Source organism: Zootoca vivipara, chromosome 5 (assembly GCF_963506605.1).
Source record: "Zootoca vivipara chromosome 5, rZooViv1.1, whole genome shotgun sequence".
NCBI classification, from domain to species: Eukaryota; Metazoa; Chordata; class Lepidosauria; order Squamata; family Lacertidae; genus Zootoca; species Zootoca vivipara.
Window position 1 is genome coordinate 64716080 of NC_083280.1, and position 27526 is coordinate 64743605.

At 39.8% G+C, this 27526-nt stretch overlaps 1 protein-coding gene across 3 annotated transcripts in view; it reads right to left on the reverse strand.

Moving 5' to 3' along the window:
- Positions 1-10132: 10132 nt before the first annotated feature.
- Positions 10133-27526, reverse strand: part of PCGF5 (polycomb group ring finger 5) — a 40150-nt gene continuing 22756 nt past the window's right edge. For 2 of the 3 annotated variants that reach the window (XM_035137702.2, XM_060274867.1), the window contains exons 4-10: positions 27019-27074; positions 26849-26908; positions 25988-26136; positions 24415-24513; positions 22991-23080; positions 21236-21295; positions 10133-18774 (exon numbers count right to left, since the gene is read on the reverse strand). In XM_035137702.2, the coding sequence (XP_034993593.1) occupies positions 18727-18774; positions 21236-21295; positions 22991-23080; positions 24415-24513; positions 25988-26136; positions 26849-26908; positions 27019-27074 (562 nt within the window). In that variant the 3' untranslated portion in view covers positions 10133-18726. The remainder of the gene's footprint in view (positions 18775-21235; positions 21296-22990; positions 23081-24414; positions 24514-25987; positions 26137-26848; positions 26909-27018; positions 27075-27526) is intronic. The other variant, XM_060274868.1, reaches the window with a different exon arrangement.

Genomic DNA, 27526 nt, shown 5'->3' on the forward strand with positions numbered 1-27526 from the left:
CACCACTGAGCTCATGGGCTTGTGTTATAATGTGGAAATGGTAGCAAGATTTTAACAACACTTCCAAATTAGTGTTGTTTCTCCTAGTAGGTCCAAAAAAAAAGTCAGAAGTTGAGAGCCAGACCTGTGTTTTTTGAAAGGAATAAAGTGCACATGGAAAGTGTTAAGTGAGTTGGAAGAGCACAAAGAAACAGTTAAGTTAGAATAAGAGAGAGGAAAAAAGAGATTGTGTTTTCTCTTTGGCATCCACTGGAGGAAGTGATGATGGGTGTGACTTTTTGCAGTTTGGTAAAAAGCTTAGTGAAGGAGAAATTATGGAATGTTCTTTAAGGGAGGGGACTTTGTAAAGTAAAAGCTATAAATATATGGAAAAGAAGCTTAAAAGTTGCAGCAGGTTTGGGAGGGTTTTGTGTGTGTATCCATTCTTGGAAATACTGTATCTGCTTATGGAAGATTCAAAAGAAGCAGTGTGTTGTGGAAGAAATAGAACCCTAAAGAAATGTAAGCCATTATTAGTCAAAGCTGCCCAGAAATGCATGTGCTAAAAATGAAAACACAGGAAAATGAATAGAGGTCTATTTGCTGTTTTATGCTGTTCTTCAAAGAGCTGTATACCATGGAATTAGAATATTGATCTATGAGTTTTCTAGGAGGGAAAGTTGTACTGAGCTTGCCCATGCACTCCAATGGTCCCTATTAATTACCACAAAAAGTATTGTTATGAGTTGGGGGAAGGTAGGCTGTGTGTATGAGCTCCTTCCTAATCCCTCGATCCAGTAGGGATTCAATTCCTATAATAGCCAGGCTAGCTTCCTGGTGAGGTAATGGACCATTAAGGTAACAAAGAAAGTAGCTCTGTGTGGGGTAGTTAGAAAGTGTCAGGCAGAGCTCTTTCTCAGCCCTATTTGGAAATGGCAGGAATTGAACGTGGGACCTCCTGCCTGTGAAGGATGTGCCCTGCTACTGAATTGCGGCCTTCCCCTTTCTCATCTCACTGTCATTACTCTGAACATTTCTTTAAAGGCCTTTAAAGGCCAAAGGATCCCCAGGCCTGCACTATAGTGTTCCATAGAGTTCTGACATTGACCTCTGAAATTATTCAGAATTACTGGTAAATGTCAACATTCACCACACTTCTGCTCACACACAGTACCATAAGGAAACATGGGCCAAGGCTGACACACCAGTCAGCAGTTTAACTCAGTTAACACCGCACCAGGCCATGGGATAATTTTAGAAAGCTACAACCAGATGGTTTAAAGAAGCATGTTGTGTCATACATGCCAGAGCCAGGCAAAAATCTCACAGTCACCATTCTGACATCTGTGCAATGATGTGATACATTTCTCTTAATAGGTTATGTCACTTGGATTTTTTTAAAGAAAAAAAATATGTATTTTATAGCTTAGCTTAGCATAAAGGTAATTTTTGGCTACTTATTAGTTATCCACAATCTTTCTTGGAATGTGGGAAAATGTAGCGCCTCTGAGAAGCCTGTCTCAGCCTAATAAGGCAGAGTTCTCTACTGGTAACATAGTCAGAATACCTTCTCTATGAAATAATTCAGATCATGGGGAGAACCTCCATCAATGTGGTGCAGTAGCTGGATCAGCTTTCCATCTATAAAGAACACGTTTGCCTTTGAATAATTAGTCATTCCAAGGTACACACAACTGTTTTCTTATATGGCTTCTGCTGCAGCAAGAACCACCACATAAGAAATCATATTCCCAAAATCCTCTGACGTAACTCTTTGTATTTTCCCAGTAGAGAATGGAAGCAGTCATTATACTAAGGAAACAATCAATTCATTGCCAGGGGAAGTAGAAACATGGGTTAATCTGCCACAGCTTTCTTTGAGCGTGACGTAACAGATGCTCCAGAACGAGCTTATATCATGATAAGTCAATAGACCCTGTCAATCTTTTCTATTTTTCATTTACATTTCAGGATATTTGTGGAATCTTAGGGCGATGTTCAACATCCATCAGTAAAATGAGGAAGGTGATTCCTTTCGCCCCATTGCAGACTCCCCCATGAAATCTGAAGTCTGCTCCAGAGATTATTAGGATATGTACACATTAGCCTTTCAAGCTGCACTTGCACACTGTTGTTCACATCAGAAAGAAGGTGAGGATGTTCCCACCCAATGTGCATGATGTTTTGTTCCCCCTCCCAGACCCCGCCACAAACTCTTCATGAAGCTGTCATCTGTGCATGTGTTCTCATTTGCCCATGTATGGTGGCTGTTGGTTATGTCCATGTTACTGCATACTCCGCATCTAGTTTTCTGGTCGGACTGAAGTTAGTTTGAGGGGGGGAAATGCATCAAACAGCAATACTGGATGAATATGGAGGATAATAATAATAATAATAATAATAATAATAATAATAATAATAATAATAATAACAATAATAACAACTTATTATTTATACCCTGCCCTGCCCACTCTGGGCAGCTTCCAACAAAATATTAAAATACAATGGTCTGTTAAACATTAAAAGCTTCTACGTGCAACTGTAGTTTCAAAAACTAGCACTGGATGTGGAGGTGGCATCAGTGTGAACACCCCCTGAGCAAAAAACCATTGCCCATGATCTAGTGATAGAGTTCCCTAGGTACGTACAGGAATATCATAGTGTAACAGAGGAGGGGTGTTACAGCTTATGGACCCAGTCCAGCTAAAGTTGCATTTTGATCCATGTGATGTGTGACCTCATATGGAGATGTTGAATGCTTATTTTCTTCCACCAAGAGCCAAGTACAGCTAAAGTGCAATCGTTGATTTAGCTGGAGGGAGCTGAACCAGCTCCACAATAATTTATGAGATTTCTTATTTTAGACCTGCTGCTTTGTTTCTTGTTACATTTACAAGTTCCACAGTAGGCATTTCAATGTATTTCAGAGGCAGGCAAAAGACAGTGGAAAGGGGATGAATAACATTTTATGGTACAACTATCAGTAGGATTTATTTGGGCAGGGACAGTCGGTTTTCTGGGGAAAGGTCATAAATCAACACTTAATCCTAAAACCATTCAGCAGCTTTTGTAAGGATTGGACATACTGAAGCAAATCTCTACTTGTGACAAGATTTTTTGTTAAATGGCCAAATTTATCCCAATATTTTATTTTATTACTTTTGGAATGCAAACACAACAGGCACTGTAACTCTCCAACGGTTTGACTTCACACGTTTTCATTGTCTCCCAAGACAAACAGATGAGACCCAACAACTTTTGAAAATGTGACATACTTGCAGTTTTGTTTTGCTTTGGAAGCCATGAGCAGAATGCTCCTCTGTCCCCTTCTCTGTTAGCTGCTTGCAACTTGCTCTGCTCTGCTCTGTTTAGGCTACAGATGTTGGCAAGCTGCCTGCCTGAGCTGCATCTTGCTCAAGCCAAACAATGCCGCTCCTCCTTCCAGCAGATCCTCCAAGTCTCCCTATTTTCCAGGGAGGTCCCTGATTTAGAGAAGCCACCCCGGTTTCGGATTTGATCCTGGAATGTCCCACTTTCCCTTAGGATGCCTCTATTTTCTTTTCTTTTTTAATATAATATTTATTCATTTTATAAGAAACAACAGACAAAAAGAGAACAAAATACAACAATACAAATGAAACAAACAAATCTAAAAAAGCATATACTGTGCAAACATTTCTTATATGAACCTTATTTTCATTAACATCATCAAATGACTTCCCTCGATCCCTTCCTTCTGAGTTTCATTGTGATACATCTTTAGCAGTTTATTCACCATCATCTAATAACCAGATATTAATTTAATTATTCATTTATCTGTTAACCAATTGTTTAAATTCTACATTTACTAACTCTACATCAAAATCTTAATTTTAACGCTCATAGCCTATATTATCTTCACTAAGGGAAATAATTTTCTATACAGTATACTACAATATTTTTTCAAATATATATATTTTTTTCCTATTTTAATTTTTTTTCAATCTTCTTCCACCATCTAGGATGTCTCTATTTTCATTGGAGAAATGTTGGATGGTATGGTAGGATATTCCTGTTTTAATTGGAGAAATGTTGGAGGGTATGGAGTTATCTAACCCCTCCCTATTTAGGGAAGTTTTTAAATGTTTTATTATGTTTTTATATATGTTAGAAGCTGCCCAGAGTGGCTGGGGCAACCTAGTAAGATGTGTGGGATATAAATAGTAAAATTATCATTATGGAATGGGACATCCCTATTTTCAACGGAGAAATGTTGGAGGGTATGTTCCAGTAGTTGGTCTTGGCCTGGGATGTGTGGCCTGCCCAGGAAGTCATTAGACCATTGTTGACATCTTTGGAACCGGCAAGTGTCGCTAAGAATAGAACTCCTCTTATGTTTTTTAAACAAGGAAGCTCAAATATCTAGAGACTGGAAACAATTCAAACTGAGGCTATCGCCTGATGAAAGTAGATTTCAAATGCATTGCTCACATGCTTTTGAATGGATTAAATCTGTACGGTTTTGCTATCACAGAAGCCTACAAGAGAAAGGGAAAGGTGAAACTTGCATGTCTGACTAAATACTGTTTAGGGAAGCTTTTAATGTTTGATGGATTTCTGTGTTTTAATGTTTTGTTGGAAGCCGCCCAGAGTGGGCGGGGTATAAATAATAAATTATTTTTATTATTATTATTAATAATAGCCTACCGGTATGCATTGGGATGGACTTTTCAACAGGTTGGCTCAGTTTAAAGTGAATCATAAAGTGATGTTCTGATAAGCTTGAGTCACTTTTGAGTTAATTTTCTGGTTTTAATTTTGGTTCAACATGCATAAGGTTATGCTCTGCAGCTTAAGGGTCAAAACTAGATGTGATGCTGTATGCGTCATTAGAAACTTCATAGTAATTTTTCAAAATGATAATAGGCACCTCAGGAGAGAAGCTGCCTTTAGCCCTTTAGAAAGTTGCATGGGTGATCCAAAGATGCATCGCTGTATATAGATTAATTCCAAGCATAGCAAAAGCCAGTTAATTTGCATTGCAAATTCTCTTCTTTTCTTTATTTAGATGTCACAGCAGAGACTCTTCAAAGCATTTGCCTGCTCTTTTGGATGCCACACATTTTACTCTAATATTGCTTCCATATCAAACAGAAGAAATCAAATCACAAGCAAAAATGCAAAAGAATATTTAAAAATAAGAGGCAGAATAACTTTGGCTGGCATTTGACTGTCACTTAAATTATGAAGCATGTTTATCATTGCAGGCTGGTTGAAAGAAGGAATTGACACCAGCAACAAAATCACCGCTTTATTATTTCTTCCTTTCCCACCCCCACCGGCTGCTTCCCAAAAATGAATGGCACTGAAGTGCATTAGCACTTTATGCAGATAGAATTGTCAATGTCTCCTTGTTGAAAGTTTACAATATTGGCAGACAGTGATCTGTTACATTAGCAAGATGAGGCCATGAATATTACAAAGGGAACTTTTGTGTCATCCCTGGGATTAGCGAGAATGTACAGCTCAGGTGCAGACTGAGAAGTTACTACTTCACTCCACTCCAGGCAGGGCCCCCTATAGTCACCTGGCCCTTTGCCACCTGGCTATGAGGAGGGGGTGCGCTGTGGTATGGCCCAGGCTGTTTGTGTACCAGACACCACCACCCAACCATACCAGACACAAAATGTACCATCTTTCCCACTGCCCCTATCCAGTGGTGGGGAACCTCAGGCTCCAAGGGCTGGATGTGGCCCTCCAAACCTCTCTGTCGTGGCCCTCATAACTTTCCCCAGGTCACACCCGTCACTGGTCCTGCTTAACATCCTTGAGCTTTTTTGGCTGGCTGAAATGTGTCCTTGATATAAAATATTTGAGGCGGCTGCCTCCCCCACAAAGTTGATGGGGACACATGATGTGCACACCATGTCTTGTGATTGACTATGCGGGGTGGGGCTTACATGGTCCTCCCCCAATTATTATTTTTCAGGAAGCTTTTAATGTTTGATGTTACGTTATGCTTTTGTGTGTGTGTTGGAAGCCGCCCAGAGTGGCTGGAGCAACCCAGTCAAATGGGCAGGGTATAAATTTTAAAAATATTTTAAAAATTATTAGTATTCAAGTTGGGGCCCCGGTCCTTGAACTCTGCTCATGCCTCTTGCTTTCCTGGGTGGAAGCTAAAGAGGGATGTTTGAGGGTGAAGCTAACTTATATAAAGGTATAATTTATATTCATTGCTCCACCCACTCCTGACAATTGACCCTTGGACGAAAACAGGAAAATGTCTTCATTGCCACCCTCTGCCCTGACCCATACGAGGCCCAAAGGGGGGCTTACTAAGATGAGGGACAGGGCTTGTACCCATAGCATGGAGAAAAGAGGAAAGCAGGGCAGCAGGAGAGAAAGAAGAACACCGTCCTGGTAAGAAGGTCTTCAACAGCATCATCAGGTCTTGGGGAAAGAATGATATTATTAGGTATGGTTTTTTCCCAGGGCACTGGCTTCAACTTACTATTGATACATTTTGTATAGCCAACCATCTAGCTATATTTGCATTTGATTGTATTTGATTCCTTTGCTATGGCATGTGGCTGATGCAAATAAATATTTTTTAATCTTCTTCTTATGATTGATATGTGTAAATTGCTCTTTAACGGCTAAATAGCAGGGTAAAATGCTTTAAATAAATGCATATGTAAACAACATCCTATGTATCCAGCTCCTCCCTCAATAGTCATCTACCTGAAGCCATTCCACCAAGCTACAGAAGAATGAGAGATGATTCTGCTATCTATTGGCTGGGCTGAGAGACTGGCAGGTTTTGGTTCCTCCTCTTCTTGAACTCCTATTAGCAAAAATTCTGTAATGCAGAACTAATGGCTAAGTTTGCTTTTTTCCTCATCCTTCCCAGTGTCCTTCCCTTTTCTGTCATGTATTTTATATTGTGAGCCTGAGAGCAGGGATTGTCTTATTGTCCATATTTCTAAGCTCCTCTTTAAGAGGCTTTTTGTCTGCTGAAGAACTAGGTAAAGATACCTCCACAAAAAACAACATAAAGAAGTTATAAGCATCTGGGATACATTTGAGGTATCTCTCTCCAGGGAAAGCATATGATTGTTACTGTATTATTTAAGACCATTTGTGTTGCATATCTCTGCTGAATTGATCCGCCAATATGTCTCTTTTCCATGCTAAAAATAAATGTGCCATTCTAAGATGTGCCATTCTCTGCATGGGCCATGGGAGCATTTTGAATATCAATACAGTGAGGGAAAACTAGAGACTATTACATGATTGCTCTGACTTGTAACCACATGTGCACACTGAATAGTCTGCAGCCACAGCACATTCCTCCTTACGCTCTCTGCTTGTTCCCCTGTGATTGTGCACCATCCTGCTACTTTTAAACACCTCCTTAGACTGTACAGTACAATTGCATCTTACACACATTTAACACGCGGTTGAAGGCCAGCTGGTTGAAATTCTGCAAGGTAAATGCAAGAAAGGCAGAACGTTTAAAAGCTCCTTTTGTGCTTGGCTTGTTTGGGTCTGATCTGGTATATGGCAGCTTCCTACATACCTACGGTATGTAAAGTTTAACTACATACTTACTTTGAGGATATTATTTTTTGCATATTTCTGTGCCTATCTCTCGGTTAGCAATTGCTATTTTGAATGTTATTTTATCGTAATCTGCCTGGGTTTTTTAAAATCTGTCTCAGTTACGACAGAAGACAACAAATTGTTTTAGGCGCTGCTACAGGTCGTTTTCTCGAGCACCAGCTCATGTGCTTGCTTCCCTCTTTTTCCTTCCATGGAATTTTCCCTTTGATGGAAAAAGTGATTTAATCATTCAGTTTTGACTTAAACAACAACAAAAAATGTGCTGGCATTCTGTCAGGCAAATGCCTCATTCGGATGGCAGGCATCCAGCAACTTCATTTGGAAAGGAGCCTTCTGCATTCATAATTCATAAAAAGGTTGGCATGCGTCCCGTTAAAATAACAGAGGAAGAGAAAATATCCTTGCATTCAGAAACACTCTTCCCCAGCTTTTCGGAATTATTTATACAAAGGGATGTCATTTCCTAAATTAAAATACATAACAACAATGTGTATATATAGCTATGTGGAGGAGTAGAGATTAACAAACCTTTTAAAAAATGTTTGTGATCGTCACACATTCAAATGCTTAATTAGCACTGAAAGTTAAGAGGAAAAGGCAAACCCTCTTTTTTGCATGTTTACAAAAAAATGCCCCACACAGGGACATTAGGCAGAGTGAGGTGGATGAGGGGCAGCAGTGAGAAAAACCTTCCTTGGAGGTTTTTAAGCAGAGGTTGGGTGGCAATCTGCCATGAGTGCTTTAGATTAGGTTACTGCATTGCAGGGGGTTGGACTAGATGACTCTGGGGGTCCCTTCCAACTCTACAATTCTATGATTCTATGATAGGGAAGAGCTGTTAAGGCCACATGACTTACACCCTTTCGCCTGCTGCACTGAACTGTGATGTCTCATTGCCAGAAGACTCAGCTGACATTGTGATCAGACGTTATGGACTGGTTGGATGCAGAGGAATGATGGGAGGAACCAGCTGGAGAACCCCCAAGGGGAAAAGTCTCAAAGCCCAGGGATTGGTGGTGGGAGAGTGGTGGGTGGCCAGAGGGAGAAGACTGGGAAGAGGAGGTTTCGGAAGCTGAGGAGGGAACAGGTCTTAGTGAGCTTAGAGTCTGTGATAGTTCCCCTCCCCTGTGGTCTCCCAAAACTAGGAGAGGCATGAAAAGGGCAGAGGAGAATTTAGCTTCCAGCAGACAGAGTCTCAGATTGCTTAGGGAAAACCCTGGAGAGGAGGGGACTTAGGCAGCTGTGAGGAGGCAGGGACCTTCAGCCTCAGCAGCTGCTTAATGGGGACAAGACATACCAGAGATGAGTTGGTTTTCTGATTAGGCCTGACACTCCTGTGCAGATCCTGTTTTTACTAATAATTAACTCCAACTTGCTTGGTGTAACTTATTGCTGGCTTACTCCTGTCATCAGATTCTGTATGCGAAATATGAGGTGCCAACTTGTTTTAGGCAACAGAATGGGCTGGCCCTAGTGCCTTTGTACATTTGCCAGGTCTGATCATATAGCAGTAGGGCGTTTGTTGACAACAGTTGAGCACCTTGCAGGAAATAGCCTTTGCTTTAAACTTCTTGGGTGGGTGGGTGGATGGATAGATAGACAGATAGATACTAAAGACATTGTGCAGTACCTGTCCAATGCCACAGAGGCAAGATCAGGATTAAATCAGAAAAATTGTTCTGATGAAACACAGGCAATAAAAGATTTAATTGGCACGAGCATTTATTTTGCTGCTAGTATATGGATTGAGAAACTGATTATCTCTACATCGGGAAATGCCACGTATAAAGCAGACCAAAAGCCCTTGTGAGAGATGAAATGTTTGGATGTTCTTCAGATAAGCATGGACAAATTAATGGAGGATAAGGCTATCAATGACTACACTCGGCATCATGGTCAGAGGCAGTAATGCTTCGGAATGCCAGGAGCTACGGGAAGGGGAAGCGTTCTAGTGCTCTGGTCCTGCTTGGTTTCCCATAGGCATCTGGATGGCCACTGTGAGAACAGGATGCTGGAGCAGAGGGGCCATTAGTCTGACTCAGGAGGCTTTCCCTCCCACCCAACCCCCTATCAAGGACATTAAGTGCCCTGTGCAAAGGATTCCAGGAGAGGGTGGAATACAAACAAAAAAGGAGACATCAGAGTGTTTCCCAGCTGGATCTTACTCTGCCTCTCCCAACAGAGCATTTTATCACCATCTGGCATGCAGGAAGGATATTTATGGCATTTTGTTGTGCTTTTCATTAAAAAATGTAGTTTGATGTTTCTTGTAAACTACAAGATTTGTATTTTGAAAAATGCTTTGGATCCTAGCCTAATTCTAGGAGGAGGCATGAGTATATGGCAAATGGGCAAATATTATTTGAATTGAAATCAAATGGCATAACGCTGGTGGTGTGGATTTAGTGCCACAATGATCCAAAATCCCACTCAATTGAACTTTATTTTGATGTTTTTCTAATGGTCGGTGTGAAGTCGTTATGGTTGCTAGTGTGTTGTGAGTTGAAGCCAGAGAACACTTTTATTCAAAGCCTTTTACAAATGAGACAAATTTTCAGATGAACCAAATAATTCTTTTTATAGCACAAAATAAATTAGATAGAAAACAAAAGTGCAACAAAATGCCTCTTACTGTAGGCTGCACAACAGATGTTACAACATGAATATATTTATTGCTTTCAGAAAGGAGCAATTCAGGGCTAACAAGCAAAGGAGCTATACAACTTGCCCAACTTGATATTTATTTATAGGATTTTAGCCAACTGGGCCAGAAGCATATTGCAGCATATGGGCCGTACAAGATGTGGTTTCCATCAGCAGCTTACAATAGTGCTGTGAACATCCTCGATATTAGCATTTAACACAAACTTTGAACCATTATCTCCATTATTAAAATGGGTAAGTAACATGTAATATAATTCATGACAGGGCTTTTAAACGGCTACTAATCTGATTGCCCATTGCAAGTATGAACCACCTGCGGGCATGCTAGAAAGGGAACATTCACTAAATTTGAGGAGTTTTGGTTCATTCATTCTTCCTTAATCCATCTACATACTTACATAATAAGTTGTGGATAAGTGGACTAGTGCAAATTTGTGTGGGCTAGTACTCTTTGTACACTCCCTGCCCCACCCCACCCCGGCTGATTAATAACACATTTATTCAGCCAAGTTTATATAATGTGCACATGCTGCTGTGGCTTTTACTGGTATTGCCTTCTGATACAAATCAGACTTCAAAACGACAAGCAGCCACCAAAAACATTGATCATAATAGAATGCAACATCTACACCTTGCCTCAGGTAGCTTTAATGGCAGCCATTGTTTTTCGGGCAGGCATGTGTTTTGCAGGCTGTAATCCAGCTCAGGGAAAGTAACTGGAGGTCATAATGTCACAACATTAAAAGTCATTAACAAATTCTCTGGCATAGTGGTTGAGAACTAAGAATTCTCAGGGAAAACAGACAAAACAATAAAGATTAACAATCAGTTAAAGCATTCAAGAGTGAAAGTAGAAACTGGGTCAGCCACATGTGTTCAGATATACTATACAGCATTTCCATCAAAGAGATTATATGCAACGTCATGGAGTTCTGCTATTCTAAAGGGATTCAGCTCAGGCAACATCTCAGAATTAAAGTTATCAGAATCTGACCACAAGCCTGAGTTCCAGGGTTGTTGACGTCCACCTTCATCCTATAGCGTAGTAATTTATTTATTTTGATTGGCTCAAAAAGATAAGATTTTAAAAGGACTAAATTCCAGCTACTGCACAATTTCCAATGGCTAACTCTAGCCTTATAGCTTAAGTACCTTCCCCATCTCAATTCTTTTCATACAGCAACCCCCCCTCTTCGCTTTGTATTAATCGTTCAAGAATTGCAGCTGAAACCTTTTCTGTGTTCCTACAGCAGTTTCCTAGGGAACAGCTTTTCAAAATATGCAGGTATACAACCCACCTGCACTAGAAAAATATATATTTGGATCATTTGTCCCTGCCCCCACCCCAGTTCACTGAAATATTGACTGGATATGAGAACGTGTTTTATAACCTGGTTGCCAAGCAGCCAGCCTTTTATTGGGCCAAGAGGTAAAACGGTCTTCTGTTAAAATAATCAGGATTGGGGGCTAAATAGCCAGCTGACTTCAGAGCTTGCCAGCCTCCACTCATCATGACCCACCAGCTTCAATCTCTGCCATCTTGCCCTGAGTCCAAGCTCTGCCCTAACTCACAAGGAGTTTTGTTTGTTTGTTTTAGTCTTGGCCTTACTTGCTCTTGCTCTGCGTGCCTCCACACTGTCAGGGATATGTGGGAAAGATTAAAGTGCATACCAAAACTCCAGGCGTGAGCAATGGAAGCAGACTGAGGTGCTCTGTTCCCCTACTACAGCAAGCCCACTTTTAAAACAAAATGGACTTTTGTGGTTAGGAAAGTGACCAGGAAGAACATTGAAAAGTCTGAGATGAACAGTTGACAGGTAGATGACCAACAAGCAAAGTAGGACGAATGCAGACAAATCACTACAAATGTTCAGTGAAGACCAGATATAATCTAACTCAGGCATCCCCAAACTTCGGCCCTCCAGATGTTTTGGACTACAATTCCCATCTTCCCCAACCACTAGTCCTGTTAGCTAGGGATCATGGGAGTTGTAGGCCAAAACATCTGGAGGGCCTGATCTAACTGCTGCGGGATGAATGCTCAATAAAGAGGTCATCTGGAGGGGTCCTCTGTCTCCTGGCTCACCACTTTTGATACCCAAAGCTCACAATCCTATTATAAACTGCAAACAGAAAGTAAGCAGCCAGTGATACCTCAATCTGGAGTGTGACTGTCACAGTTAATTAATCCAGAAGTTTGTTATAACATGATGACAATGGTAGGAATGCTGTAAGGCAGAAGGGAGCTAATATCAATGATGGAAACACAGCACCAATGCATATTCTGCTTTCAGGCAGATTTAATGAAAGACTCTGTGGCATACTCAAGACATACTTAGCTAAGTCCAGATATAAAACGTGCTTAGCCCAGTTGTAACTATTCAGCTATGTACAGAATGAACATGCCACAAATGCAAAGGAAATCCATTTTAGCACAAACCTAAAAATATTTAGGCGACCCCCTAAGAGGCATTTCCCCCCCCCAAACAAAACAAAACAAAACATAGATATCAGATAACAGATAACAGAGTAAATATTTACAAGTGCACTTCCTTTACAAAAATACATTTATTCCTAAATAGGATAGTCTGTCATTAATAATGACCTGGATTTTTTTTTTCACTTCAATTTGAATGATTCATAAGCTAAACTTTACAACCACAAAAAGGTTTATTATGTTACCACTTTTGACACAGAAAAAGAAAAGGCTTAAAATAGTTCATACTTGAAAAGAAAATTAACAATGGGATATTATGCAATTACCGGTAGTTCTCTACATACTGCAAGAGCCGTTAGAGTACCGATTTAACCACCAACTACATACAAAGAAGTTTAGAAGAATAACAACTAATCTCTCTCTTCTCTGGTCCCTACCACTTGTGATTCTCAAGGCAGTTTATTTTAGACTTGGTGCTGCTCATTGATGCAAATCTGTTGCTGCGTCTCCAGATCTTCCTCAACAAAATGCCAACCCATATCCTTCCCTGCCTCCCAATTTAATACAGATTTAACTGTTTCTGCGGGGTTTTTCTTTACTTATCAGATTTTCTGCGAAAACAGCAAATCCAGATTAAAAGGGAAAATATCATGGGATGACATTTTGATAAGGATGTTGTGTGGACACTCCACAAAACTTGCATACATGAGCAGCACTATATCCACAATAAACTGCCAGGTGGAAGCAGCTCACATCTTATGCAAGGACACTTATAGTCCATCCTATGCAGGCTGACCCAGAAGTAAGTGTGTACAGGAATACAGCCCTCAAGAAGTTACCTGGATTATTATTTTTTAATGCCACACAGTTTCTCTTTTCAATGGCTGACTGTAATGTGGTAGGCTAATCTATGTATTTTTATTTTCTAGTCTAGAAAGCAAATATAATTTTGTAGACAAGTTTTAAAGTTCAGTATTTTTTTTAAAGTTAAAACTACTTTGAAAAGATGTATCAAAATGGACTATGTTGTGTATAATGCATAACACAGTGTTGCCTTATTTGCTAACCCACAGAACAGACATGATTGAAAGCAATGTTCTCTGCTAAAACAAACAAACAAACAAAAATACTACAAATATCTGTAAAATGGATTTTAATACCGGTACCTTGTCACATACTCCAGGCCTATTCTTTCTGGCTAAGGGTTGTGTAACTAAACCTCAAAGCTATTTTTAAAAGGCTGAATGAAATTAGTTTGATCAGTATTTTGTGCTTTGCAGATTTACAAGATTGACAGGGCACAGTTTTTGGTTCATAGGCCAGGTATAGCAGAGCCACCAGCACTGAAGCAAAAGCCTTTGTACCTTTTTTGTAAGTGAGCATTTCTTAGGACCAATTTTAAAGCAACAGAGACCTTCAGGCACTCTCCAGCATCTAAGATCATCATTAAATATGAACCCCTTGCCAATAAAATAAAATAAAATAAAATAAATGCAGAAATTCCATTCATAGGGGAAATAAGCCCCGTGTGTTTTTGTGTCATCTTTTACAAAGATAACTAAGCATTCTGGGAATATTTATTGGTCTCTCTCTCTCAAATTACTAATCCTGCTTGCTTATCACTCATTGACCTTGGGAAATACGTATAAAGCAGAAATGCCCTTCTCTTCTTATCACACACTGGTTTGCATAAAAGATGCCACAAGAAAAGCAGAGTGTCACTTAGCACATTCAGCCTAACACTTAACTTTGTCAAGAGTCAAGAACAGCCATGAAAATGTATACTGTACTTTATATTTCAATTGTCCAGAAGCAGCACACACGTCTATCCTAAACTGTAGAAGAGGACCATTCCCATGCAATCTTTAAAGCAGTTTTGTGTGAACAACTTGAATTACCATTTTAATCTGGGAAAACTGGGGGTTTTAATCTAGGAAAACTCTGTGTGTTTACACTACATAGTTTATTCTAATTTAACAGTATTGCATTATATAGGCATTTGAGATTGAATGCCAGCAAAGAAGAAAAAGAAAGTAAATCATTTGGCATGAAACCTTCAAAAAATACACATTACTAGCTAGTTGAAATTTCGTTCGAGGGACGAGAAACCAGGCAGAACCTTTATTTCTGTGCAAGAGATGAATCTAAAACTGTAGCATTGCTTCAGTCCTGCAAAAACAATCTACGTATGTAACCTCATGTCTTATCCTATAGGGATCCCTTTATGCCCTAAGCTTGTATACTATTTACTGCTTACTTGTGGGCACAGCAGTGTTACAATTCTTTGGGCTGGGCATGCAGAACAGTAGTTTCAAATGCCCAGGGAGAGATTAAAAGCTTTCCATTTCTTCTGTGAAAAGAAAATGCCCAGCCTGCACACGGGAAACAGCTACAATGTCCATGGAGCGATTCTCTTTCACAGAACAGAGGAAGCTGGCTAGACTATTTACCCATCAAGCCCAGTACAGTATTGTCCACTCTTTTCTCTCAGCTACTCTCCAGGAAGCAGTCTTTTCTATCCTAATTTTAACTGAAGATGTCATATGAGACCTTCTGCGTGTAAATCATGTGCTTTATTGCTGAGGTATGAACTCTCCCAATAGAAAATATGGCTTGGAATGAGAATCCTCAGCACATACTAGGCTTATAGGAAGTGAGCAAACAGTGAAGCCATTGTCAGGTTTGATTTTATTATTTTTTAACCCCCAGTTAGTTTGGCTATGGATATCTCTGTGTGCATGGTCATCTTCATTTATGCAATGTTTCTCTGACACAAGAAGCCTGTGATCATGCTCTATTGATATTTCATATTTAATTTGTTCTTGGTACACCATTAAATATATTTTAGGGGTGACCAGATGAACAAATGGGTAGAATCGTCAGTGAACTAAGAAGTTAGAAAGTTGTATAGAAGATGACTACACTTGGTGGTCCTTCCTACAATTACCCAACCAACTCTGTAGAGGCACTATTCAGCTGAACCAGAAATGCAATGGTATAAGCCACAAAGAGGTTACATGTGCAAGAAACATTTTAAGGCTCTTAGTTTCACAGCTCACAAGTCTGTCTTGGATTTCCATGCTTTTTCTTCAAGTGGAAAATATTTGATCCCATTAATCAAGGTTATGCTATTTAAAAACGAAATGCAAATAAATAAATAAATAAATAAGATGAACTAGATGTTGGTTCCCAGCCCTAAACATATGAGATGCTCCTGAAATTGATGTAGAAAATGTTTGTAGCCTGACCCCAAATTATTGTTTTTATATGGTCCTTTCTCTACAGGAAAAAGCAAATTTTCTGCCAGTGTACAACATAATTACACAAGGTTTATAATTGTTAGGCTTCTGAAGATTTAGAAGAAAAAAAATAGATTACTTTGAGAATGTATTTTAAGTCAGTTGGAATGAAGTTTTGAAACATTACATTTACCTCCATGAATCAAAGGAAGGATTTAACAGCTCATTTTGCACAGGAAACCAAAAAATAGTTCAGAAATAAGTTGCACATACTCCATTTGTGAAAATCAGAAAGTCTTTTGTTTGTGGGACTGTGGGAATTTTTAACAATGCTCAAGTTGGCAGAGCACTGATGAAGAAAATAAATCCGTATTTGTTGCTATTGGAAGATCCTTCAGATCTTAAATGGCAACAATTTCAGTACCGGTAACTTAAATCAAGCCACTGTGCATACAACTGATCTGCACTGACAGATTTTTCAGGGCATCTTTGGATGTTACCTAAAAGAGCTGAAGATTATGGTCTATGCATCTCTTTCCAAGCTTTTGGGTTACATATGGGGAACACTTTGGGGGAAAGTGGTGACTCCCACATCCTCTCCATGGCAAAGTACACACATTCTGGATCTGCACCCAAAGGAAGATGCAGGAGCTATTGCTTCGGGCGTCATCTAGCACTATGCAAACAGATACACAAATCAACTCACTAACTTTTCCCTCCCCCTGCCCTTCCAGGTAATGTCCAAAATCATTCTAGTGAAACACAGTGCAAAGGGGGAATTTGCCACATCCTAAAATACTAACCTATACACAGAAGTAGGCTTATATAATGTAATTAGATCCACTGCTAGATGTTAACCTGTGTGTGTAAAAAAATATCTGGCTAAGATCCAGATAACTAGTTCCAAGAGCTTAAAGAAGCCGTGGACTCGTTCTTCTCAAGCAGCAAGCTCACATACAGTGAAACAACTGCTTTGGAAACAGAAGTGAATTAGAAAATCAGTTTTTGATATGGCATGAGTGGCAGGCCAAACTGTTGAAAGGGGGTGGGGGTGGGGGCGTTAGGCAGGTGCAAGCTCTCTGCACCCAAAATAGGAGTGTATGCAAGTGGTACTCCTGCACCATGCCCAGAGCATTTAACAGGTGATAGTTATTGACACTGTCATCAAGTATAAGTTAGAGGAAGCCAGCATGGGCTTTAGTCCAGCTAGTCCTTTTTCCTCCCATCTGCTCTGTTGTGCCTGACACACCGCTGATCACGTTGTGGGGCACAGAAATGACAGCCTACAGTATTTCATCATCTACTTCCTACTTTTACATCCTAGGGCTGTGGTATTTGTACTGCCGTATTTTCCTGAAGTGAATTAATTACATCATAGCATTCGAAAGTGAATGTAGTTACTTGTAGTGTGCCGTTTACTCTACAAATAACTCTGTTTATTAAAACTTCTACAGATCATTCAGCTGTATCGTTTTGGCTTTTAACTGTGCAATGGTAATGGAAGACAGGAAACAAAATAACAATATGTTACTAGCTTTGTAATGATATCCATAAACAAAGCACAACATTTTTAAACAAGGAAGAATGCACATGCGATACCTAAGGCAGCCATTAGTATTTTTGTAACACTACCGCTTGTCAGGGGAAACCCCCCCCCCTCCCTCGAACAGTCAGTGGGTTTTGGTCAGGTAGCTTTGTCAATCGTGTTAAATCTGCTTCTGTTTCAGGTGTTACAACCAGTTCTACTATAGCTTTTAGATTCCAGATACTGTAACCCGAAAATGTGGTTGAAATGCCATTAACATTTTACAACATGTTGATGTGTTACTGAATATACTAAAATAATACAGACCTATATTTAGGTGCAGTGGACCTAATCTAGCACACTTAAGACCACCAATTTCAAAACTACCTCTTTCCCACATTGCCTTCAAGGAAATCTGAAAAGGGAAGCCTGCAACACCAACAGTTTCAAAAAATACCTAACATTTTTCATATTACAGTTTATGACACTTCCTGTTTCTTCTTTTATTTAAAAAAATATTATGTAATAGACTTTTAAAAAGACAAAATAACCTTACCTGCTGCATGTTTACAGATTTGCTATTTCTGCAATTTAAAACTCTAGGTTAAGTTATATACACTGCTGAAAGGATATGAGACGTTATACCATTTCAATTCAATACAAACGGTCGCATTTAACTTATCTGACACAAAATCTAAAATTTCGAATTCTGCAAAGAGACTGCTGTATTCTAACGAGTTAGCTACCTGGACCTATGGGGAACTGAATGTGAAAACGTTAGTGGCACAACAACCACATTTCTAAAACATGTATTATATACAAAAAATGTAAAGGCATATTTAACCTTTTTATACAGTACTTTCAAACAACATTTTTCAGTAAGATAGTTAATGTGGGGAAAAACAAACGAACAGCAACACCACATGTGAAAGAGCCGATGGCCATCTCTGCCGATGTAATCAATGTTATGGACCAAGGAAGGTTTCTAACAGGCAAAGCAAGTATTCCAGAGATTCAGACTATACATTTAACTATTTGGCTATGACTCGCAAACTCTGATGTCACAAACATCTTATGAATGTTTCAGTAGGAGAATGGCACTTGGATTACGGGGGAAAGATAGTTGATCAGCTGAAGAAAAAGTCCATATCTGCATGCTGGAATTCTGATCTTGTTTTCCCACCCCCACCCCCCAAATCCAGGCACGTCCATTCATTGTGCAATCTGTCGATGGGTAAATATAGTGCAGGTTCAATCTCAGTGGGTTCTGGCCCTTTGGTCTAACCGAAGTCAATTCTGGGTCGATACTGGAGTACCATGGGGTAAGACTAGAACCACAATGAAAACAGAACAATGACAGCAGGTAGACATAAGCACATATGCAGTAGAATCATTTAAAATGCATCAAAATATTTTACTCATCAACTTATACACATTAAAGAAACCAAACGAAAAGGAGGGGCTCTGTAAATTAAAACGTTGGGCTAGCTCTTCCCATGTCATGTCAGGCTGCCTTGGAGATGAGGTATTTCTCCCCAAATCAGACAATACATTGCCTAATTTCTAGACTGACCTGAGCCCATTATTTCCCTCTGTATAGTCTTTCAAAGCAGCCCCTATGCAAATGTCATCTCCAGTCTGTTTCTTTGGGCCTGCTTTGAAGCAGTGAACCTGGCAAATCTGCTGCTGGGGGCCTTACTGGGATTCATCACATGTTCCAGAGAGCAGGAGGAAGCTAAATACACTGGGGGTCCTTGTGCCACTCACTACAGTTCAGCTTAACATAAGTGAAGGCAAAATTGGTGGGAGGACCATCATGTACGCCACCCTGGATAAAACTCTCCTTCCTTTACTGCACAAGAAATTTTACTGCACAAAAATAAAATTAGGCCATTATTCTAATGCTATTCCTAAATTGCTTTGAAATCTTAGGCTGAAATCCCATGAAGTCCTAAACAGCTAAATAAACTATTAACATAAATTAAACTATCAAACACCATCTTGGGTGGCGAAAGGCAGGCCCAGCTCACCTGTGGGGAGGGTGAAGCAGCCACCTTAGGTGGTAAAAGTCCCTGAGGCAGCGCCCCCAAGATTTCTGGTAAGATCTCGCGAGACTTCAGTGAAATCTCAACAGAAATCAGTGCTGGTGCCAGCAGTAGAGGAGGTGGGGCGGGCAGTGCAGTGGCAGCACTTCCCCTTTTGCCTCTGGCGGCAAAATGGGACGTGCCGGCCCTGTTTTTAGGCATTTCAGGGATCATCCCATTGCTGCATGAGAATGCAGTTTTAGTTACATGTAACATTACTTGAGCAAGCAGGGCCATAGGAGGGCAAATCACCTTGTGACATTTGGCCTATCGTTTTGGCTTACTATTTTACAAAAAGCTAAGGAATTGGATTATTTTATCAGAAGTTTGATTGTCATCTCGGTACTGAATTCTCTCTCTCTCTCTCTCTCTCTCTCTCTCTCTCTCTCTCTCTCTAAATATATATATACAGGGGTGTGTTCTTTTCCCAATTGTCTTAACGAAACACGGCTATGAAACATTCACTGCTAGTCTCCATGTATCCTAACAATTAAAAGTGTTTAAATCATACACAAACAATTAAACAGCACCAGAGGGAGTCGCCAAGGCTGCTGGTACTGGAAGCATCAACACTCACAGCAGATAGAGGGGCTAAATATACGGTAAACTTCTAACTCCCATCTATGTGGCAGCCGGTCAACATCAGGTGCCAGCAGTACAGGGAGAAGCCAGCCCTCAATTGTTATAACATATCTCTGAAGTTTTCTTAGGATACTTATGTTTATATATCTATAAGCAAAGTAATCCTAACTCTGGCCAGGGGTCAGTGTGGTAAACAGAACGGCAGAGCCACCTCAATGTTCTTTAACTTATAATGGCCAGGGCAGGAGGTAGGGGCAGAGACATTCACTTCTTTCCCTTTTGTTGGGTTGCACCAGCTGCAGGCTGGCAGAACAGACTGGGTCTGATCCAGCAGATCCATAGCTGCAGCAGGGGCTTCTGTGGTGGGGGAGCTCCCTGCACCCCCATAGGAAGAGGCCAATGGGTGGGTATGCCCACTGGATTCTAAGGTCCTAAAGGAAAAGGTAAAGGGACTCCTGACCATTAGGTCCACTCATGACTGACTCTGGGGTTGCGGCATTCATCTCACTTTATTGGCCAAGGGAGCCGGCGTACAGCTTCCAGGTCATGTGGCCAGCATGACAAAGCCGCTTCTGGTGAACCAGAGCAGCACACGGAAACGCTGTTTACCTTCCCGCTGTAGCTGTACCTATTTATCTACTTGCACTTTGAGGTGCTTTCGAATTGCTAGATTGGCAGGAGCTGGGACCAAGTAACGGGAGCTCACCCCGTCGCGGGGATTCAAACCACCAACCTTCTGATTGGCAAGCCCTAGGCTCTGTGGTTTAACCCACAGCGCCACCCGCGTCCCTCATAAGGTCCTACAGCAGTACTAATCAGGACTTAGGACTATAGCCTTAGTGTCACTGTTTTACACTATTTCTATCTTTGATATGTGCCTTGGGTATGTGAACAGAAAAGTAGGATACAAAGTTCATAAACAAATTAATGAATAAATATTATTACATGCATTAAAAAAATTAATCTGCATGACCTTTTGAAAGCACCTGAGACTTATTTTGGTCTTGAGAGACTTTCTTATATGGAATTAAAAGGATACCCGCCACCCACTGGCTTCATTAACAATGGTTGTGTTAATGTAATCTTAATGACTATAATGTGTACAGTCGGGAGTGCCTCTTACCTGATAAAAAGAGCCATCCTGTGAGCAGACTTGCGAAGATGAGCAGTTCTGACACCGAAACTGCGAAGGAGACGAGTTTCTGATCAGATAAGAGGCATCCACAACTGGACATGGATTATCAGTCATCTCATATATAATTTTGTTTCATATTTGAGAATTTAATTATTTTACAATTAAGACAGGTATTGCATTGCTATCAGAGATTAACAGCAAAACGTATAACTTGTACTGGACCAATTTTATTAGTAGGCATATTCATTTTATAATCAAAACAACTATAAAGGGAGCAATGTGGAAATTACTAGGGACTGATCTGAAGACCCCATTGTACAAGGGGAATAAAAAGCACTTCTGCTTACACAGAGGTGTCCTCCACTGCTCCCTCTCCCTGCCTCCTGGTCTACAGCTTCCCCACTCTTTCAGAACTGCCTGCAGAGAGTTGGGAGTGTTCTTGAAGGATCCTCAACTCTTTTCAGGATTTGTGCAGCAAAGGGTGCAGATGCAACGAGAGGGACTTAAGAACTTTCTCCTTGAATGAGTGAAAGTGCTTTCAACTTAACTTGGAGGGCTTAAGGCACAAACTGGAATTAAGAAAAGGGCTACCTAAGGCTATAAGATATGCAAATATCGTAGTTTCTTAGTTGTGACTAATTTAGCATTCACTTAGAATGGAAAATATATAATCCCCCCACCCATTATTTCATATTCAGTAGATGAATAGGGTTGTATACAACACTGTGTGAGTGTATGACAAGCTCATGCAATTGACCTTTTCCTTCCTCTGCTCCCCCAAAAAGCATCTCCATGGTGCAAGTTTTTCTAATCTGATACTGTGCATCCCTCCCCTCCACTTATGCAGCTATTTACAGTTCCAGTAGGGGCACTGCAAGGAAAGGGAAAGGGAAAGGGAAAGGGAAAGGGAAAGGGAAAGGGAAAGGGAAAGATCTATTGTGCAAGCTCTTATGTGCTCATACTAAGCATTAAACTCGTATAAGCCATGTTTTAAAAGTGCTACTAGTCTAAAGGACTATTTCTATCTATGTACAGTAAATGATTACAAAACATAACCAGGGATTAAATTTTTTTAATTATCTTTCTGAAGTCATCACTTTTAGCAATGTGAGTGAATTCCTTTCCAAATCTGAGAGTCCTTAAATATTCTTGCACTTAATCATTTCTCAGCCTGTCTGAATACAGTAATATAATAGATGGTACTAATGGTACCCATGTCAAGTGCTCATCTTTTTGAAATGGTACTTTGTGAGGAAGCTACTACTCCTGAGGCAGCTATCTAACTACTAGCTCTCTTTATGATAAATGTTCAAGCACCCTCCCAATTTCCCCAGAACTATTTCTCTTTTGTTTTTTGTATCCACTTGGCACCAAGAAGCTTTGTTTTCTGTACTTTTCACTGACAAATACATTCCTAGGCTGCAAGGCCCCCTTATCCCTGGACTCCATGTCTTAATTTTTACCTTAGTTCCCAGCAAGAAGTGGCTGCTGCCAACTGGTTTCTTTGTTTACACTCTGTGCCGAGGCAGCCAAGGTGGTGCTGGTTTGGAATAACCACCAGTTATCATGCCACTGTATCATAAAATTTGGGAAATCATGGACTATTGGAAGCCAGCAATGGATTTTAAAATAGTTATTAATAAGCCTGTTGAGGCTTCTAAACATAAATTTAGAAACTTAAGATAGCAAATAAGCTATATATGCACAAAAGAAATGATTAGAGTTATTTCTCATTTTATTTACATTTTCGCCTCGTAGTCTCCATCTTGTCATATAGATGAATTCCATAGTGTGATCTTTCCCCATGATCTCCCCATTGCATAGTACATCCAGCTTAGAAAGAAAAGGAAAAGGGAAGTACTGTAAATCACAAAATAACCTTAGGAGTAAAAAACACAAACATAAAAATGCCAATTTCCTTTAAACTCTTGCAATGTTTCCTAAAACTGATTAGTATATAAGAGGAAATGATAGGGAATATAAGAGAGAGCATTTTATCCTAGTGCAACATAATGATATTGATCATTGTTTAACTGAACAAAATACAAACGAAATGGCCCTGATCCAGAAAGATCTTTTTACAAGTCCACATATATTTTCACTTTCAATCCAGACAGAAGACCCAGCATCTATACATGCCACCGACAATTAGACAAACTAGAAAAGCAGCTTGGGTTGTGGCACATCAAATTGCAGTGTTTTTAAACCATGATTTACTTGGGAGTCCATTTGATTCCATTATCAGATTAGTAAAGGGCTTTTAGTGAGCATAGGAAAGCTACATGATTGTGATTTTTTTAAAAAGTAAGGTGGAGAATGTACAAATAAATTTGCATATGCTGCTTAAGAAAAAAGAAAAGGGAGGGGCAGCCAGTCTGATCATAAAGTAAGGCAAAGAATGATTTAGCATACAAGTACAGGAAACTGCCTTATACCAAACTACAGTATTTGTCCATCTGGTCCACCATGGGCAGCTTAAATATGCAACAGTTCTCCAAAGTTTTAGGCCAAGGCCTTCCACGTGATCTTAGAAAAACAACAAACTGGAGGTGGAAGAAACTGAACTTGGAACTTAATGAATGCAGCCATGTGCTGTATCCACAGTGCTATGCTCCCTCTTCAAATCACTATTTATGGCCCAAAATGCCAATGTTCAATTTGTTGGCATTTATGGTTATAGAACCTGCTTTACTGCTACAGCTGCTTTCACCAATTAGAGCTGAAGGCTGGATTATTAATGTCTCATTGTCTGAGTGAGACAAAACTTCCTGTAATAACACCCATCTATATCTCAGAGTTAGGAACAAATACCATTTTCAGATGAAGTAGCACTTTCACCGAGGAAATGTTTATGCAGTTAGTAGCATTTTTCACTGGGGTCACATTAATGCTGATTTCTCAGTGAATAATAATCGTCAGTAAAAGGTAGGCTTTACCCTCGATTATGACACTAAAACTGCAATCCCATGCACACTTACACCGGAGTACACTGAACTCAGTGTGACCGGCATCTTAGTAAATTTGGAAAGGGTTGGATTATTAATATTGCAGTGCATGTTTGACATTAAAGCCAAACAATATTTGTACATCTGAAGCCTGACATGATATGTCCATTTAACTTAATCACAGGAAGGTGTGTAAAATCTTTGGCTTGTTGTCTATCATACCTCATAAGAACTTGGAAGCTTTAATTTTAAACTTAGAAACTTCTTGATAGTCCCTACAGTAACTCGCGTAGAACACCGGATGAATTTCTTCATCAGTCCCTAAAGGAAAGAAGACAAAAACCTGTAAATCTGAATACACATTTCAGCCTTTGTTGGGTTCAAAAATGAAACCCAATGAAAAACAGACAAACCTGCTTGATCATTTATAGGATGAGAAAGTACTACAGCTAAGTGGTAGAACACATTTGGAATTTGGAAGCCTTAGGTTAGCTTCATTTGACAAACTTTCAGTGACAACACAAATACTACACTACTTAGCATTTTTGTTATACGGTAGTAGTGTTGTTGTTGTTGTAGTAGTAGTAGTAGTAGTACTCGTGTTGTTGTAGGGCTGTAGCCAGCTGTTATAAAGGTATGCTCACAGATGTAACAGAACTTTAATACATACAACACTTTCCTTGTGAAATACAATTGGCACCAACTCTTTTAACCTTTCAACAGCAGCTGAAAACCTGGTTATTTGCCCAGGCTCTTAGTGGACTTCATTGTTACTACTGATGTTTATTTTAGTTGGCTAGTTTTAACTACTCTATTTTTAGTACTTGTATAATGTGTCTCAATTTGTTTTAATTTGCAGTTAAATGGAATGGCATTTGCAATGAAGGGCAGGTAAGAAATGTTTTAAATAAAACACTGACATTTGAAGACCAAACAACACATCTGCCTATATTTTCGATTGCTACTATATGGGAAAGTAGCAGGCTGATTTCAAGTGGAGAAGTGGCAATAAGCAACAGGGTGCTGAAACTTCCCTTTGCTCTTTTATGTATTCTAACAAGACTCGGTGACTGAAAATGAGCCCATGGGTGGGTGGGGCAACCTGGGTACAGGTGTTCCAAAGCAAAAGCAGGGGAAGGGTTCAGCCTTCCTATAGTTTTAGAAAAGAATATTATAGGTTTGTGGGTCAGTCTGGATGATTCGCTGGGTTCCTCCAAGCCTGTGCTCCTGTATCAAGGAGGCTTTAAATCTACTAGAAAAGGTTACTGAACTGGTCAGACCAGTTCTTTTGTCAAGGTCACTGTCCCTGGCACCTTAAAGAATGAGCTCTGTTGCCATAGAGGCAAATGGATGGACTCCCCCCCCCCAAACCCCCAAACCTCACTTGGCTGGATGCCTTGCCATCCTAGGATGGAGAAGAATAGGCCAGGGAGGGCTGTGTATGTGATGCTGGAAGCTGGAGACACAGAAGCATATTTGCTCTGTGCTGGACTCAGAGTGGTGACTTGGAGATTCCCCTGGCTTTGAGCGTCCCTTGGGGAAGGAAGATCTGTTTGGGTGTTAATTATAGGAAATAAATAAAACGATGTATTCTAAAGACAGCACAGTTTCTACTGACCTTCATCCCAAGGAAAGTGAACCCTGGATAAATGCAGGCACCACTGCTCATGAAATAGAGGTTGCACACAATGATATAGTTGCAGGAAATATTATCTTCAACTGTTTACAGCATGCAGATAAAAAGGGTTCATACTGCTCGAGTTATTTAAGAAACAAAAATATTATCAAAACTCACTTTTACTACATTATCCCCGGACTGCCCATTGTTACGTAAACAATCCAGACAAATAGCAATCTGTGGGTCACTCCTGTGATAGTCTTTATCATCTCGATTTTCATCTCCATCTTCATCATCTTTGGGATCTTCAGATTTTGGATTTTCTTCTGCATAAATAAAATGAAATAAAACGTACCATTTACACATATATCACAATCTTCAAACAAATTGACTAAGAATGAAATCCACAGCATGCTTACTAAGCAGTAAGTTGTACTGAAACCAGTGAGCCATAACTCAATGCGGTGGTGCCGAGTATTCCTTCTTTGTGTTGTGGCAGTTGTACATGCAGTCATGAATAGGTCTATTTTATCTATTCTGCTGTTTAATATCTTCACAAGACTGCTATGGGAGGGTGTTTTTTTGTTTGAGAGGGAGGTGCCATCAGTATGCTGATGACAATTACACCCAATTCTATTTTTCTTTTTTCAAATAGCAGATTACAGATTTTGGCAAAAAACCCAAAAAGCCCAAATCCTTTCCTTATGTATGCCAATGTGAAACATTTCAGATGCACAAGAATGCTTCTAGGAGGTATAACTGGATAAAAAAAACATTAGAAACAGCATAACATATATTCTCTATATGCACAACTATGCAGACAACCAACTCTAGAAGCTGAGCATTTTACCGTATGATGTGTATAAATAAGCCATGTAACTAAGAGCTGCAAGAGTAAACTCCAAGGGAAAAAGCAACAGCTGAACATACAGATGTAGTTTTGGGAGCACTGATTCTCATGCAGTTTTTGACGTCTGAAATTAAAATACACTGGATCTTATCAAAATGTTACTTTAAAAAAATCAAGGATGTAATTACCATTTCCATTTTCTTGAGGTTTGTTTTTCTTCCAGAATTCAGTCTCACGGTATAGTTCCTCTAGTTCACAACAAAAAAAGGAGCATGATATTTCAGTTCAATTATGCTGGAATATCAACAGGATTGCAATGAAAAGAAAGCAGCAACCAAATGAAGAGGGGGAAACTTACGTTCTCGAAGTCCTGGGACCAACTTAAATATAATTTCCTCTAATGTGTTATCCAGCCTGAAGAGAGATAAACAGAAAGAAAACAAGTCTTTTGACGCCTTAAAAAAAAGTTATCTTTTTTTTTTAGCTAGCTGATAACAAATTTTATGAACATGCATTGCAGAACTTGAAAGGGAACGAGGAAGAAAACTTTCAGAACCCTGTTTTTGGCAGCAATTATTTAAGCTACAGATCCCCCAAACAACTATACAGTTATATTTAAACATTGTCTGTGATCCCTTCCTACAGAGAAGACTAGCCACTGAATGCCTGGCCTTGCCTCCTTCTAATCAACCTCTGCTGGAAGTTCTACCACTAGTTGCAATAGTATTGAGAATGTATGGAGCCAAAAAATATTGACAGACAAATGGAAAAGAATCTAGGGGGGAATAGGGTACCATTTTTTTCTTTGTCCACTAAATGTATCGAAATCTTTTCTCTGGTATGGGTCTGTATATCGGGGGGAGGCA